Source organism: Guillardia theta (genome assembly GCF_000315625.1).
Source record: "Guillardia theta CCMP2712 unplaced genomic scaffold GUITHscaffold_75, whole genome shotgun sequence".
In the NCBI taxonomy this organism is placed as follows: domain Eukaryota; class Cryptophyceae; order Pyrenomonadales; family Geminigeraceae; genus Guillardia; species Guillardia theta.
Genome location: NW_005434599.1, coordinates 389,134 through 405,334, shown reverse-complemented (window position 1 = coordinate 405,334; position 16,201 = coordinate 389,134). Strand labels below are relative to the sequence as shown.

General features: G+C 50.4%; 5 protein-coding genes across 5 annotated transcripts; 3 read left to right on the top strand and 2 right to left on the bottom strand.

The window, feature by feature from the left end:
* Positions 1–439: 439 nt before the first annotated feature.
* GUITHDRAFT_160011 (hypothetical protein) lies at positions 440–2,557 on the top strand (the record flags this gene model as incomplete). Its single annotated transcript, XM_005826447.1, has 10 exons — positions 440–514; positions 563–1,276; positions 1,324–1,395; positions 1,446–1,532; positions 1,582–1,665; positions 1,720–1,770; positions 1,819–1,922; positions 1,976–2,048; positions 2,101–2,193; positions 2,239–2,557. 10 exons carry the CDS (start codon positions 440–442, stop codon positions 2,284–2,286), a joined length of 1,401 nt encoding a protein of 466 aa, XP_005826504.1. The 3' UTR covers positions 2,287–2,557.
* A 529-nt stretch (positions 2,558–3,086) lies between these two features.
* GUITHDRAFT_76379 (replication factor C, subunit RFC4) lies at positions 3,087–4,542 on the top strand (the record flags this gene model as incomplete). The annotated part of the gene is made up of 7 exons (XM_005826446.1): positions 3,087–3,188; positions 3,421–3,617; positions 3,660–3,806; positions 3,853–3,977; positions 4,024–4,142; positions 4,198–4,311; positions 4,372–4,542. The coding sequence occupies 7 exons, from the start codon at positions 3,087–3,089 to the stop codon at positions 4,540–4,542; spliced, it is 975 nt and encodes a 324-aa protein (XP_005826503.1).
* Positions 4,543–4,840: 298 nt separating this feature from the next.
* Positions 4,841–8,692, top strand: GUITHDRAFT_143506 (hypothetical protein; the record flags this gene model as incomplete). The annotated part of the gene is given in 8 exon segments (XM_005826445.1): positions 4,841–5,632; positions 5,689–6,092; positions 6,143–6,194; positions 6,241–6,944; positions 7,064–7,090; positions 7,663–7,732; positions 7,846–8,598; positions 8,618–8,692. The coding sequence occupies 8 exon segments, from the start codon at positions 4,841–4,843 to the stop codon at positions 8,690–8,692; spliced, it is 2,877 nt and encodes a 958-aa protein (XP_005826502.1).
* Positions 8,693–9,148: 456 nt separating this feature from the next.
* GUITHDRAFT_114488 (hypothetical protein) lies at positions 9,149–10,307 on the bottom strand (the record flags this gene model as incomplete). The annotated part of the gene is made up of 5 exons (XM_005826444.1): positions 9,149–9,286; positions 9,330–9,867; positions 9,919–9,989; positions 10,043–10,126; positions 10,212–10,307. The coding sequence occupies 5 exons, from the start codon at positions 10,305–10,307 to the stop codon at positions 9,149–9,151; spliced, it is 927 nt and encodes a 308-aa protein (XP_005826501.1).
* Positions 10,308–13,587: 3,280 nt separating this feature from the next.
* GUITHDRAFT_154440 (hypothetical protein) lies at positions 13,588–15,731 on the bottom strand. Its single transcript, XM_005826443.1, has 4 exons — positions 15,013–15,731; positions 14,857–14,967; positions 14,776–14,814; positions 13,588–14,724 (listed from the first exon to the last, which is right to left on the bottom strand). The coding sequence occupies exons 1-4, from the start codon at positions 15,709–15,711 to the stop codon at positions 14,683–14,685; spliced, it is 891 nt and encodes a 296-aa protein (XP_005826500.1). The 5' UTR covers positions 15,712–15,731; the 3' UTR covers positions 13,588–14,682.
* Positions 15,732–16,201: the final 470 nt, after the last annotated feature.

Here is a 16,201-nt window from a genome sequence, read left to right as displayed (position 1 = left end):
GAGCAAACTAAACAATGTGGGTAATGGTAGCAGAGGCAGGATGAAGAATGGAACGATGATAGAATGAAGACGAATTCCCCTTATAAAAATTGAAGAATAGGGCGATGGATAGTGAGAAAGGTGTGGTATTCGTGCAGTGCTATTGGGATTTGCTTTGTGGTGAGTCGAAGATGAGATGGGGTGGTGGGGTCACAGACTGTTTTCTTTCAAGATGCATGGATAGAATGAAAGTTTGTTATGTGCAAATAACGGGAAATCGGGGTAGACATACACGAATACCAGTGATTCATGATACTGCTTGCTTTGCGATAGAAAGACTGATTGCTTTCCTTTCGTCAAGATGATCCGTTCCAGCTCTATGCGAAGGGCAACAGCTGCGTTGTTTCAGACAGTCAAGGGCAGATCAGCCAACCATGTTCCGATCTACTCTGTCCGGGCGATGAGCTCGTTCGCGCGTCCCACGTGGGACAAGCCCCTTCAGGAGTTGGACCCGGAGATCCATCACCTGATTCAGGTGCGTGATCAGGTTGTCATGGAGGATTCTCGCTGACATGGAGGGCAGGCTGAGCAGAATCGTCAGCATCGGGGCATCGCTCTCATCCCTTCTGAAAACTACGCGTCGCTGGCTGTGAGCCAGGCGCTCGGCAGTGTCATGACCAACAAGTACTCTGAGGGATATCCTGGCCAGCGCTACTACGGAGGGAATGAAATTATTGACAAGAATGAGAACCTTTGCAGAGCCAGGGCCTTGTCTGCCTTCAGGTTGGATCCAGAGCGGTGGGGGGTCAACGTTCAGGCGCTCTCCGGATCCCCAGCGAACTTCGCAGTTTACACGGCTCTCCTCCAGCCGCACGATCGTATCATGGGATTGGATTTGCCTCATGGAGGACATCTTTCTCACGGATTCTCCACCCCCACGAAGAAGATTTCCGCTACCTCTGTCTACTTCGAACAGATGCCCTACCGCCTTGATGAGAAAACTGGCCTCATCGACTATGACAGACTTGCTGAAAATGCCCTTCTCTTCCGCCCCAAAATCATCATTGCAGGTGCATCAGCTTACGCTAGGCACTACAACTATGCCAAAATGAGGGAAATCGCCGACTCTGTTAATGCTGTCCTCCTTGCCGACATGGCTCACATCTCGGGATTGGTGGCAGCGGGAATTGTTCCTGATCCATTCCAGTACGCTGACATCGTCACCACTACCACCCACAAGTCTCTCAGAGGTCCTCGAGGTGCCATGATCTTCTTCCGCAAGGGAGAGAAGTCGAAGGTTTGTCTTGAGATATAGTCGTTGTCGTTTCTAATCGATTGTGGTAGGACAAGCAAGGAAAGTCCATCATGTATGACTATGAAGAGCGAATCAACCAGGCTGTTTTCCCCGGTCTGCAGGTACTTGACCTTCAGTTGCCATCATGCTTTTTTATCTGACCACCACCTAGGGAGGTCCTCACAACCACACCATCTGCGCTCTCGCCGTTGCACTGAAGCAGGCATCCACCCCTGAGTTCAAGGCCTACCAGGAGCAGGTTGATAAAGCCTGACGATTTGCATGAAATCTGAACATAAGGTGCGCAGGTTATCAAGAACTCTGCGGCCATGGCTAAGGCCTTGACTGCACGTGGATATAACTTGGTTTCGGGTGGAACAGAAAACCATTTGGTTCGTCAATTTCACAGCCGTGCATGGGTGGGGAGTCCTGAGTTGCGCATGCAGGTCCTCATCGATCTCAGAGACAAGGGGGTTGATGGAGCTCGTGTCGAGAGGGTACGTGGCTCAGTTGATATAAGTTTTCTGGCATGTGACTCAGTGCAGATTTTGGAATTGTGCAACATTCACTGCAACAAGAACACCGTGCCTGGCGACAAGAGTGCTTTGGTTCCTCATGGCCTCCGTGTGGGATCCCCTGCTATGACCAGGTGCAGTTGCTGCATGCCGGAAAGGATTTGCTGCTGACAATCCTGACGACTAGCCGTGGACTTGTCGAGAAAGACTTTGAGGAAATTGTTGGTTTTGTTGACAGGGCCATCAAGATCACGATGGAGGTGCAGCAACTCTAGTGATACGTGAAGAACTATCAGCTGATTTCTTCTGCAGCTCAAGTCTGCTCATCCCGAGCACAAGCTCAAGGACTTCAAAGCCTTGCTCGATGCATCACCACCTGATTCTCTCAAGACTCTGGCAAAGGAGGCAAGAGCTTTGTGACTGGTTTGACGCATATCTTACATGCAGCAGGTCGATCAATGGTCTCAGAAGTTCCCCATGCCTGGTCAGTTCATGTAAAATACCTCAGTAGCCGAAAGAATCGTGCTCTCCTCCTCTTTGTCAAACTGCGATAAGGCCTTACCATCCTACCTTCCCGACCTCTTCTCCCTCAACATCTTGCCACCATGCTTCGGGCGTCTGGATAGCAAGAGGAACAAGGTCATGCATTACTCCTTTCATGTTCTACCGGCATGCCCAGATTTGAGGCGAAAGGATCATTTATGCTAAGGATTTGTAGTTTCTCTGGAAGACCATAATCGCTCTTATGACATTGAAAGCTTTACTTCAATTCGACATGAATATGTGTTGCTGTGCCTGTCAGCTTCATGAGAGTTTATTGGATGATACGAGAATTTCATTTGTGCGAGACAATGTCTAGAACGATAACATGTCTGATCAGCCTGATCATTTGTATGAACTTGGCTTCAGGCTTGAAAAGTCCAACTTGCACAATCTATTCCCTATGCCAGTCCACGACTGACTAGGCCATACCGTACGGTCAAGTAGTCGTTAGAGCTTGAGGGTGATTCATGGTATACGTGACTCGGAGTCTGAGGCGGTCGGCCCGGGAGTTTCGTCGGCAACGGACTAGCGTTCAGTAGCTCCGCACTGAGCTCCGGGCCCTGCTCCGGCGGCCCCAGCCAGCCTTCTGTGCGGTATGAGGGCCGCTTGAAGGGCTTTCCCGCGCTTTCTCGTTTTACCAACCTCCGCAATACATTTGAACTACCCCTACCCCCTTGAACGAGTAATTTTTAGACTAGTAAGTGGGGGTATACCAAGTACCCCTACCCTGTAGGAAGTCATCTCGTCTCTCTGCCATGGTGCCGTGGGTGGAGCAGCATCGCCCGTCCTCTATCGCGCAGGTCGCCCACCAGCGCCATGTCGTCGCCACACTCTCGTCGGCTGTCGAGAGCGGCAATGTGAGATCCGTCTGCCTCCTCCTCCTCCTCCTCCCTCCTACTTCTCCATCCTCCTTCCCTCGTTCCCCCCATCCTCTTTCCCCTCCTCTTTGCCTTTCTTGTCCACCACCTCTCCTCTTTCCTTGGTACCTCTTTCATGTCTCTTGTCGGGGTACCCCAGATGGTTTCTCATAGGGTGGTGAATGTTTGTGATGCATCGACTATTCGTGTAATGTGCTGAGCTTTTCTTCAGCTCCCTCATTTGCTCTTCTACGGACCCCCTGGAACAGGGAAGACATCGACCATCCTCGCTCTCGCCAAGGACCTGTATGGGCCAGAGTTGTACAAGTCGAGGGTTCTGGAGCTGAATGCGTCCGATGAACGAGGGATTGATGTTGTAAGAAACAAGATAAAGCACTTCGCGTCGCTCGCCGTCTCTTCCTCCAAAAGGTGACGTCACGGTCTACGTATTCGAAGTGACCGATGTACCAGCTCTTCGTATCCTTGTCCTCCCTTCAAGCTTGTTATTCTGGACGAGGCTGACTGTATGACGACTGATGCACAAAGTGCCTTACGAAGGACCATGGAAACCTGCACCCGTGTCACGCGCTTCTGTATCATATGCAATTATGTCAGCAGGTTTGTATGGCTGTAGATTGTTGCCGCCTTCTGAACGGCCTGTCAGGATCATCTCACCCATCGCCTCACGTTGTGCGAAGTTTCGGTTTCAGCCTGTCTCCACCGAGGTGATGCTCGAGAGGCTCAACATGATAGCCGACAAGGAAGGGTTTCAGCTTCCTTCAGACGTGAGTTGCTCCCCATCAGGCTCCAAAGTTTCTGAATCCTCTCAAGGCAGCGGATGCTCTGGTCAACATCTCGGGGGGAGACCTTCGTCGGGCGATCACCATGATGCAGAACACGTACATCTTGCACGGGAACTCGATGAAGGGACAGGACATCATTGAGAACGCTGCTGTAAGTGTTCTTCAGCAGTGAAATTTAGGGGCACCCTGACTTCTCCTACGCGCAGACAATTCCTGATTCGGTCATTCTGGACCTTGTGAATTCTTGCAAGTATAACTCATTCGAGAAAATTCAAAGCAAAGTCAACGATATCATAGCTGATGGGTACCCGGCCAACCAAGTCGTCGCGCAGGTAGAGTTAGAGTCGAGTTGGCGGCAGGTTCTGATGACAATCGAGCAGATTCATGATTGGGTTATGAGCAAGGAAGCTTTCGGTATCTCGGCAAAGAGCAAGTCGATCATCTGCAAGGCCTTGGGAACAACCGACATGAGGCTGACCGACGGGTCTGATGTCACCCTCTCCCTGCTCCATCTTGTTAGCGTGATCATGCAAGCCCTACAAACTTCTTGATGCATATAAATGAAGGCTCGGTAAATTCCTCACCGTAAAACGGCCGCCTTACGATCCGGCTCAGCCTGATCAGTGATGAGGGCCCGCCAGTGCCGGGACTGGTCACTGAGTCGCGACCCCAAGCCCGGTGACCGTCCGATCTGCAGTGCGCCGCGGCACAGCGGCGGCACCGTGAAGAGTCTGGCAGCGCACCAGGCAGCGCACTGAGAGTGGCGGTCATCGGATGGGGGGCAACACCGGGCTTCACAGCTAGAAATTCTCCCACGGATTCCCTAGGGCGGCCGTGGGGTATGTGAAGATGCGAGGGAGGGGAGGCGGGATGGCGATGGCAGCAGCAGCTGCGATCCTCTTCTGCTTCAGTGGAGCACAGCAAGTGAAGTCTCTTCGCAGGGAGGACGAGGCCGAGCAACCGGCTCGAACGTCAGCGTCTTCTCCTCTGCCTCTACTCGGGGTCAGGAATCATACGCAGCCGCCTTCATGGCTCCTCAAGCTCCCGTCGGAGCTTCGGGGAGGAGAAATGAAGTTGAGTCTGAGAAAGATGAGGAGAGTAGGATCAGAGAGCACGAGGAAGGTCAGCCTCCTCGAGCGATCCTCGACATCTGGTAACGACTTGGCTGCTCTCGCCACGACCACACACAGGGAGCAAAGCGACGCGATGAGCTCTTCACGAGAGGGAAGTGCTCTGCCACCAGTAGAACGAGATTGGCACAAGAAGATGCGTGCAGCATGGAACTCTATGCTTACCAATGCCAGGGTTGGGCTCCTAGCACAGGGAAAGCTGCTCGTCGAACCTCAGCTGAAGGGACCGGCTTCTGACCTCATGAGCGCTGCCCTCGCCGGCAACCCGTCGTTGCTGACGGAGGAGCTTCGGAAGGAGCATGCCTCTGTGAACATCCACAACGAGATGGGAGAGACGCCGCTGATGCTTGCTGCCATCAGCGGCAACACCACAGCTCTCGCCCTGCTCCTGGCTCGGGGAGCGCAGCTGGACGCGAAGGATATGCACGGCTGGACGGCGCTGATGAAAGCTGTTGCTCTGGGCGACACGGAGATGGTGAAGTTCCTACTTGAAGCTGGAGCAGATGCCAAGGTATCCTGCCGATGCCTCGTCGACTATAACCTGATGATTCTGACTTGTGTGAACAGGCGGAAAACAATGCTGGGCAGAGCGCTATGTCTATTGCCAAGATGTGGGGCAAGAAGAAAGCAGCCCAGCTGCTCATCGACGCTGCTCCTGCTGCTGCTGGGGCTGATGGTCCATCATCGAGCTACTCGCATCCAGCACGACAAGACGCGGGCACACGAGGAAACGTGGGACGTCAAGCGGTGCAGACGTCGGCGCGATCGAAACAGGCGAGAAGTATGAAGGGCGCTGTGATCCGAGCGTGTGCGGACACGATCAGTGAGGTGGATGAGCTGAAAGGAATGATCGAGAATATGGAGGCCAAGATGAAGAAATCAGATGAGATGTGGATGGAGACGCTGAAGCGGAAGACTGAAAACCAGATGGAGCAATACCGCATGATCAAGAGCCTCGAGCAGGAGATCCAGTGAGCTCCTCCGTAGCTGCTGTCTCACGTCGTTTGACTCGTTGCATCAGAATGTCAAGACTGCAAGTCGAGAGCTTGGAGGGAAAGCTTGAGGCAATCGAGGTGATCTGAGTGACGGCGTTGTTGCTGGCTCTAAGACTTCTTCCAGGTCTCCAGGCAGCTCAATGAAGTGAAAGATCAACTGCAAGGAACCGCGGCCGGTCTCTCTACCATGTCCAAGACCTTGGAGTCAACCTTGCAGATGCTCGTGCGGAAACTCGGGCTCGACGAGCCTGCTCTGGCCACTCTCTCACACCCTGTGCCTGCGACCAAGTTTGAGTACAAGAAGGAGGACGAGGTCGGAGGAAAGTGCCCTAGATGGCAAAACCAGATCGAGGCTACGCCTGCTCAAGAGTGTCGAGCTTCCGTTTCTCTGCCTGATGGATCAGAGGACGTCAGGACGTCGTCTACGTGCGGAGGGTTGGAAGTTGTCAGTGTCGAATCTTCTCGAGCATCGTCGGCGCAGCAGCAGGGGCAGCGTGCAGACGCGGAGCAGCCGTTGAAGCCGATCTCTCTCGAGGGGCCGGAAAGTCCTCAGCAACCTTTCCCGCCAAAGATTGCGTTGCGAGAAGAGCGCTTGAAACTGAGAGAGAACGGAGCCGAGGGCACGTTCAACCTCAGGACCGCAGATGCCTCATCATCCTCTGTGTATGGGGAGGAGAAGGGACACGATGAGGAGAGCAGCGGTCAGCAGAGCGTGGCTATTCTGCTGTCAGTGTGGACGAGTTTCCTCAAGAGCGAAGTCTCAAAGCAGGCTGGACAAGTGTTGCGCGGCCTCGTCAGGACCTTCGCGCGTGTTGCACACTTTTTGCGGTGAATGAGAGGAGGAGGGAGGGGAAAGGAGGGGCCGAAGGAGGTTATGAGAGGGGGAGGGAGGGGGAGGGAGAGGAGGCGGAAGTGTGAGAGGAGGTGGTTGTGACTAGCTCGGTCAGGTCATATGACTGGCATGAGGTGCGAAGGTTCGTCATGACCTTGAGGAGCTTCCTCAAGATCTTCCAGCAGCGATGACGTGGGAATGTAATACTATCACTCCATGTAGATATATGAAGACAGAAACGTCACCCAGAACGGATATGGGAGAGAGGGAGGGAGATATAGGAACGACATGGGACGGAGATGCAAGTGAATCTTCCGGGCTCATTTGGGAGAGAGAATGATTGTGAGCCTACAACAAGCGAGCAGAAACATAGAGCAGACAGACAGAGGAGCAGCCAAAGCAGAGGAGAGGAGGGAACAGTTAGGAGTGGGGAGACTCAGAGCAGAGCAGAGCAGAGCAGAGCAGAGCAGAGCAGAGCAGAGCAGAGCAGAGCAGAGCAGAGCAGAGCAGAGCAGAGCAGAGCAGAGCAGAGCAGAGCAGAGCAGAACACAGGAGGTGTGACAAGGTGAGAGCAGCTTCGGATGCTCATATGTGAGTGCTGTCTTTCATGGCACGAAGTTAACTGATGATTGTTTGTGCCTTCATGATGGGGGTAGGGGTAATACCTCGCTCTACGGGCATGTGATTATGGGGGTAGTTTGAAGCTCATACTAGGGGGTCTCTTTGGGCAGGGGTAGTGACTCAGGGGAGTGTAGGGGCGTTTAGCTTTGGACCGACCAGTACGGTATGCAGGGAGGAGGAAGCAACGAGTAGTGGGCATGGCGAAGAGGATAAAGACCGGGAAGGAACAAGCAATGGGGCCGACAAGAAGTGAATAAGTGAAGGACAGCTATGCAGGCAGAAAACTTGCAACGTCAACACGATGGGGAGGAGGAGAGGGATGACATTGATGTGGATGACGACAGTCAGTTGAGAGGCCAAGAGCCCCATGATAGCAGTGATGCAAGCTTTGATGAGGTGCAAGAGAAGGACATCGTGATGCAAGAAGAGAGCTCAGTGGAAGGAATGGACACAGCAATCGAAGAAGACCACGATGCCCAGAACCAGGTTGATGCCGCAGCCGTTGACAAGAACGCAAGTAAAAGGTCGTCGAGAAGGGCGAATGGGAACGGTGGAAAGGAAAGGAAGGCTCCATACCATATCCGCAAGAGTGACATTCCTCTCTACTCGGTCGATGAGACCGGTTCACTCGAGGAGCTGTCCTTGAGGTCACGCAGCTCCTTGTCCCCAGAGAGCAGCTTCGACATGGGCTATGCCGAACCCCAGCTCGCTCAGCAGCCCACCATGACGGTTCGGCCATGGATGGATGATCCGGCCATGGGAGGATTCAATCCCCTCCCGCAGAGGAAGGCTCTGCATCAAACTCCCTGCAAGCGGCTCGCGCGCTCTAAATTGCCATTCGCAAACATGCCAGATAGGATGGACCAGGCGCTGATCATGATTCAGAACGACATCAACTACCTCAAGAAGGGGAACTTTGCCGGCAGCAAGCTGATGCAGCTAAGTGGAAGCCCTCACGAGAGGAAGAAGACGCTTCTGAAACAACGTTCGAGATCGACAGAGCCGGTCCTCGTGGGGAGGATGCATAAAGTGAGATCGGATGCTGAAGTCCCTCAGCGATCAAGTTCCGGACTGGGCAGAGGGAGAAGGTCGGTCTCACCATACAGCCATGATACAAAGATGAAGAAGCTGTCGGAGATCACCGCAGCAAACAGTCACTCCCTCCCCTCCAAGGAAATGTTTAATTCTACCAAGGTGCGCAGTATTCCTGTGGCCATCTTTTCAATTCTCAGCCCCGAGGAAGCAAGAGAAAAGAATCCCATGCCAGGCAAGCCCAAATATCTCACGCGCATAAGCTTAGACGCAGGTAAGCTTCCTCCTCTCAACAAGAGGACAGAGAGGGACGGAGTTCACCTGCCTTATGTTAACACCCCAATGGAGCCGTACCTTCAGCTGCTGAAGAAAGGTCAACAATCACATGCAGCATCAGAGATTCCTGTATCACTTGTTCCATGACCTATGCTCTTTCAATCGATGTCTGTGTAAATACCCCTTTCTTTTTTAATGCTTTGTTCAATGAAACATTTAACCTATTCTTAAAACCAAGTCGGAAACTTACAGCATATGCTGTCCACATTGCTCAATTGGATTTCTTCCTCTGGACAGTCACTTTCTTGTAATCAGCGTTGAGATGGATGCAGCGAGTGATGATGTTGGTCAGGAAGGCCACGTCAATCAGCTTCAAGAGCACTCCTCTCACGAAGAAGCAGAAATACCCCTGAGAACTGAGTTACAACCAGAGCACTTTCCACTCAATATACCTCTTCCACAATCACAGTCCTTCCAGCTCCTGCAAACATGTATTCGACGATGTTCTCTGGGCCCCGGACAGTCTTCTGGAAGAAAGCAATGGAGGAAATCTTGTGTACTGAGTTGTAGAAGTTGGAGGCCACCGGAGAGGGATGCACAACAAGGACATCGACGCCGTTGTACTTCACTTCGGGAGCCAAGGACGTTGCGAACTCTGTCAGGAATGCTTTGGACGATCCATAGATGGCGGCAAACGGACTTGGCATGCACCCCGCTGGAGAGGACGTGAAGCAGACCAGCCCTTTCTTGCCAGAGTCGAGCATCTTGTTCAGGAAGTGATGCGTGATCTGAACGGCGCATGTGGAGTTGCAATGAAGGTTGAGCAGATGCTTCTCTATTGGAACATCAGCGAACATCCCCGTGGTAATGTATCCTGCATTGTTGAACACACAAGTAATGGATATGTCCTTCGTCGAGTCCTTAATTTTCTCCATGTATCCTTCACGACTAAGATCTGCCCCAACTTTTCGGATCTGAACATCCGGATACCTTTCGAAGTTAACATCAGATGGTGTACAGCAACATGGTAAAAGAAAACACCTCTTCTTCAATTCTTCGTAGCTCTCACCGAGCAAAGAATCGTCCAAGGCTACCATGACGACATTGATTCCCTGAAGATGAGTCCAGTGAGCGGGTAATCACAAACAGACTGGCAGGCATAGACCTGTTGACAAAGTTTCTCCGTGAGAACCTTCCCAATACCACTCGATGCACCCGTGACCAGCGCCCACTCGCAATCGTACTTCTTCTGCAAAGTTCAGGTCAACACCGGTGTAAAGAAGAATGAGAATCAGCAGCTCCTTGAGTGGGAGAGCGCATGGACGCAGCTCTACCTTGAGGTCCTGTCTCTTCCACACGAAGGCAGCAAGGAGGAAGGGGATGATGAACGATGCGAACGCTACGCCCGCCAGTGCCTCTATCCACACCATGACGGACACACGCTGAAGAGGCTCATAATCGCTTTTCAGTCAGGGAAGCATAAGTAGCGGCCCGGCCGGATCCGGACAAACTGAGCCCACGGCCCCGGCCCGGTCGGCGAGCACTCGATTTAGTTCGCCGAAGCCTTCGAGTAGGGTAGCCAGGGGGCTACCAAGTTTTGAATCCGTGATATGAAGTGGGGTGGGTACTTCATGAACAGCGGGGTGGGGTACTATAATCCATTATTTTGGGTAGTATATCTGCTGCAACTTACCAGAAGGTGGGTAGTATTGGCTTCTAAATGGGGTAGTGAAGTAACCTTGACATGTATGGTTGGTTGGGTGGGTAGAGGCACGAGCAATGGCATGAACAATGGTATACTTAGGTAGGGTAGTTCAGGGTGGGGTGCTATTCCCTAAGTCGTGCAACAAAAGGGTGGGGTAGTTCAAGGGCTCTAAAGTCCTACTAGGAGAAGGGAAGAGGATAGGAAGAGGAGGGGGTACTGGGTCAGTGTGGGTAGGGGGTAGATGGTACAAAAGAAATGGGAAATCAAGCGGCTAAAGGGTAGTATGAATCGTGGGGTGGGCATTCATATATGGTGGGGGTGGGGGATGTTGTTTACAAAGGCCATATGGATACCTTTTATAACATAATGATCTTATTGGAATATTTAGATAGTAAAGGGCATCAAAGGATGATCCTTGCAAGTTGCCTATTGCATTGGTCACATTGATGGTAGGGGTACCATAGCCCCTGGGTGGGTCCAGGTAAGGGTAGCGGTACAGAGGTGGGGTAGAGGACTGGGTTGGCGGCTAGAAACAAAGAGGAAAAAAAAACACAAAAAAAGAACACAAAGAGGGACAAGAAGTGGACAGGAGAGGCAGGGAAGACAGCGGGGAGGACTTGAGGGTGACATCTTGCTTGCGCTCGGTGGTAGGCAAGAAGAAAGGAGGTAGAGCGAAAGGCCAGGCGACAGATAAATATTAGGGTTCTAGCGTGGACGGTGACAGAGACTAAGTAAGAGCAAAGGTGATGAAGGAACAAGGAAAAAGACAACGAAACCATCAGTCGTTGCTCAATTCTTTAAGTTGCAGATCACTGAATTCGTAATCCCATCGAATCAACAGCAACTTTGATATCAACTTGCTCTATATCTGTGAAGCCTTTCGAGGAACAGCTTTCTACTCCTTTTCCGCAGTTGCGAGCCGAAGATTCATCTTCTTTCTCGCATCCTACTCAACGAGAATGTTCTTTCCTCCTAACCAAACAGTTTGCGTCAAATGGCTCAGGCCAGTGAAAGAGATGAAGGAGATTTGCCAAAGCATATACGATAATATCAAGCCACAAGCCTGCTCACTGTGCATAAACAAGGATTCAGATCCACAAAATGAGGGAAGTGCTCTCGTTTTCTTCAATTATGCTGATCATGAACAAGCTGTAAATGCACGTGCGAGAATTGAGGAATGGATCGAAGTACAACATGCAAAGATCTGGGGTGCAGGAGGTATGGAAAAACCCATAGTTTATTTGAAAAGTAAGCCTTACAACAATAATCAACAACCTTTTCAACCTAACCAAACAGTATGCTTAAAATGGATGCGTCAAGACGATGGATTGGAAGAAATTTGTGTGAAGCTGAAAAATGATTTTCACCCGCAGGCAATATTCTACATTGTTGCAACAGACAACGATCCGCGATATTATGGATGTCCGCTTGTGTATTTCAATTTTCGTAATTCAGAGGAGGCACTTCGTGCTAAGTATAATTATGAGAAGTGGATTGAAGAAGAACATCGTAAAAAGAACCCTAATCATCCGGTACCAATTGTTTATATCAAATGCGACGGAATCAAGCAAACGTTGCTATGCTTTACTCTTTACGTCATGAATCTTTATGATGCTGATGCATCAAGTTTAGAGAAGGCTTTTAGTGCATTCGGTCCTTTGGTGCAAAGCAATGGACTGCCGCCAATTCGTCTCATGGATGGTTACGCCTTCGTGAATTTCGTAAATTTTGAAGATGCAGAAAATGCGTTGGAAGCGTGCAGAAACCGTCAACTTGTTCTACAAGATGGAAATTCTATCATAGATGCAAAACCAAGGTCAAATATTCTCTACATTCAAGAAATTCGGCGCAGACTAGGAGAATTGGGTAAGAAAGATATGTCCTTCCAGGACGCTGCAGAAGCTGCATCAAGTATCATGACAGCAGATGCCAAATACAAACCTGATTACTATCTAGAATTACTTATGAAGTGTGAAAGCGTTTTTGAAATCGATTGGACCAAGAGAGTGGTGAAGAATAAGAAGCAGAAGCCTGAAATTTCAGAGATTGTAATTCCACAACAAGTCGACCATTCTGTTGCTGCTAAGAGTAATGATGATCTTCACGATGACAGCAATGGAAGGCCACCCTACTTTGAATCTGCTCTATGGGCAGAAATCTGCAGCCCCTTCTCTCTGGACCTAGTTCCACCGATACAGCCTGGTCAGAATTCATTCATATTTGATAACATCATCAATGCAGATGCAAATCGAAAAGAATCAAAAACACCAGAACAAATTGATGCAGAGAATTATGGCAAATACTGTAGACTTATCACTGAGCTTGGCTCGGAAGTCATGCAGGATGCATTTCTTCATCTGTGGCAATCCATGACAGGAAATTCATGGCAAGATATCAATGCAAGAAATCTAATAAGCCGATGTGATGTCAAGTCATCTAGTATACGTACCAAGATCTTATCACAATCTTACACAAAATGGGATGTGACAGCACTCGGAACTATCCTTACACACAGAGAAATGCTGCAGGATCCAGTCATACGTGAGAATATCATGATCTTGATGAATGAAAGTGACCGACTCCTCTTACATAGAGGGAAAAACAGGAAGATGGACCCTAAAACATTCGAACAATCTTGCGAAAATATTTTAAATATTTTATCTGGAATTCTTGATGGCGTGTGTCCTGCAGACTGTTCGTATGGCAGGAGTGTTCCGACAAAGATAGCAACAATTAGATCGAGTGTCCGTCAAATAATCCTGAATGACACCAAGTACTCTCTAGATGTTTTAGTCGCGGTGGGATCGATGAGTCAAGTCTATCGTGGGAGGGATAAGCGCAATGAGACTGTCGCAATCAAATTGTGTAACTCAAGATTTACAGATGAGAACGACCACGATATGGAAATGTTAATGAAATTACAGCTGGTTGAGAACCGCAACATTGTCAAGGTGTTGGATGCAGGAATATCTGACAGCCAGCTAATAGTTGTGATGGAATATATAGATGGTGTTACTCTAGAAAGTTTGATGCAAGACAAAGCGCTTCCCTGGGAAGATAGTAAGAATTTCATATCACAGCTTGTGCATGGAGTGGCAAATTTACATTACAGAGGAATAACACATTACGATTTAAAACCATCGAACGTAATGATATCATCGGAAGACAATAGAATTGTGATAATTGATGTGGGAATGCAGAAGAATGATCCTCTCAGGCCAGAAACATCGAAAGCGCGAGATCTGCTGAGAAATCCGTTGTACATGTCACCAGAGCAAGTGCGAGGAGTGACCATGGACATTGACATCAGGACAGATGTATGGAGTCTTGGCGTCATCTTTTACAAGATGCTCTCAGGAAATCATCCGTTTGTAAATCTGAAAGGGCAGACAAGCAACGAAGGAGAACTGTCTATCGAAGATGCTTGCCTGACACGCGAAGAACACTCTAATCTTGGCTTGAACATCCTCCACCTCACGCCTCCTCTGATCGAAGGCGTCTCGAGCAAATGCAACAACTTCATTCGCATGGCATTGAAAAAGGACAAGAAGGAACGCTTTCCTGATGCACAAGCAATGGAGGAGGCTTTGACGCAGATGCTCAGCGATGTGGAAACTCAGTCAAGTTCTTCGTCTGCAAACTCCAAGACTTCCGCAGCGACAGAGCCTCCAGTCTTTAGCATGACGGTCGATGACGTTTGCCGGAAGCTCGAACAGATTGAGCTCAAGGAACACGTCTCAGCTTTCCGTGAAAATAGCATCGACGGAAGCATGCTTGACGTACTTGACCAGCTCTGGGATGATCTCAACGTAACGAAGCGAGCACACCAGATCAAGATCCTTAAGAACTTCGGGCTGCTCAAGAAGAACGACTCTCCGGTTGGATGACTCCCTTCTCTTGCCTCGCCTTTCAAATTATCGTATCTCTAGAAATATACCTGGCGGCAAGGATCCGAGAACATTTTGACTTTGATTAATAACACTTGAGATTCTGTTCTACCTCGCTTCCTTCACCCTCTTTCCCTCTCTATCTCTTCCCCACTTCTCTCATTTCTTCCTTCCACCCTGCTCTCCACGCTTGATGGCTTGTCTCCCCCGTCCTCACTTGGGGGGCTTGTTCCGCAAGATGAAGTCTAGCAAAGGCTGCGAGTGAGCAACGTTAGTTCAACGATCGGGCACGACAGCACATCGGACCCGAATCAACTTCTTCTTCGAGTAGTCTGAGAAATGTTCCTGCCACCTATCAGGCCTCGGCTCGCCCTCCCTCACAAGAACCTTGATTAAACTCTCCTCCAACGAGACGATCAGAGACTTGGTCTCATCGTCCTGCAGGAAAGCCTTCGGGTTCGTCTTGAATGCTTCAGTGTTGACAAAGGAAGAGACCGCCTGGGAGGAAGGTGAGATTTCAGGAAGGGGTCCAACACAGCCTACCATGACAGAATGCTTCTTCACATTCGTCTGGTAGTAGGTGTGATAGGTGGCTATGTTCCTGACCAAGGACGGGAAAACTTTCTTCTCTTGCATCACTTCCATTATTCTATCCTCTTGCAGCTGGTCCATGGCTTGTAGGATGTGAAATATGTAGGAGACAGCCAAGACTTCTTGTCTTCTATAGGAATCGGGTGACCGCACCATCTCAGGGTGCATCAGGGCAAATTCCAACGTCTTAGCAATGTGCTCGATGAAGAGTGGAAAGTCGATGACCTGCAAGGCTTCGATCGACGTGATGGAGCAGAGTATCAGCACTCCAAGAGTTTGTTCGAACAGTGCTGCCTTGATCTTGATCGTCGACAAGTCGTCGAAGCTCGCGTTGGGCTCCGCCTGCTTCGCTGCCGAGAGCTTGTTCGCAAACTGCTCCTGCCGTTGCAGGTCCTTGAAATCCACCAGCAGCCTCAGAGTAAGGTTCAGCTTCCCTTCTTCGAGGATGTATCGAACTATCAGCTCGTTCCTCTCCCACAGCGTTGTGCTGGCCTGTGTGTCCCTATCCACGTTCTTGTTCTCTAGCACAGCTGCGTCTGTGATCTGCTGTATCCCCTCCAACATGCGGAACCAGTTGGAAGAGAACAACGGCCATGGCGACATGGACTTGACCAGAAGCCTGTAGGCGGCTTGACTGTCTGGAAAGGACATGGTGCAGTCGCTCCTCCAACGCCAACTCCCTGCGCCATACAATCATCACGAGTAAACAAGCAGAATCGAGCAGAAGCAACAAGAGAGGCGAGAGGCGAGACGAAGAAAAAGAGGCGATGATTGAATGGCAGCAGCAAGTGAGCGAGCGAGCGGCAGGGCAAGGATGATACATGGTGTACTCTGCATGGAGGTTCGCGTGCACGGGGCAGGTTTGTGTTATGGGGATGTTATGGATGTTGGGTTGTCAAAGGAGCAAGAAGAAGGAGGAGCTGGGCCAGCAGGAAGAGTAAATTATGATGGTGGAGTGTTAGCGAAGGAGAAGGAGAAGAAGGAGAAAGTGTTGGCCAAGAAGGTGGTCGCAGAGATTAAGGAACAGGCAAAGGAGGAGGAGGATGAGGATGAGGATGATGATGATGATGAGGAGGAGGAGGAGGAGGAGGAGGAGGAGGAGGAGGAGGAGGAGGAGGAGGAGGAGGAGGAGGAGGAGGAC

Excerpts from the sequence above, each read along its gene's own strand:
- GUITHDRAFT_154440 (XM_005826443.1), bottom strand. The coding sequence starts at position 15,711 with ATGTCCTTTCCAGACAGTCAAGCCGCCTACAGGCTTCTGGTCAAGTCC. Across the intron at positions 14,815-14,856 it reads TGGAGGAGAGTTTAATCAAG|GAACATTTCTCAGACTACTC; the intron begins GTTCTTGTGAGG and ends GATAGGTGGCAG. Across the intron at positions 14,725-14,775 it reads CGAAGAAGAAGTTGATTCGG|CCTTTGCTAGACTTCATCTT; the intron begins GTCCGATGTGCT and ends GCTCACTCGCAG.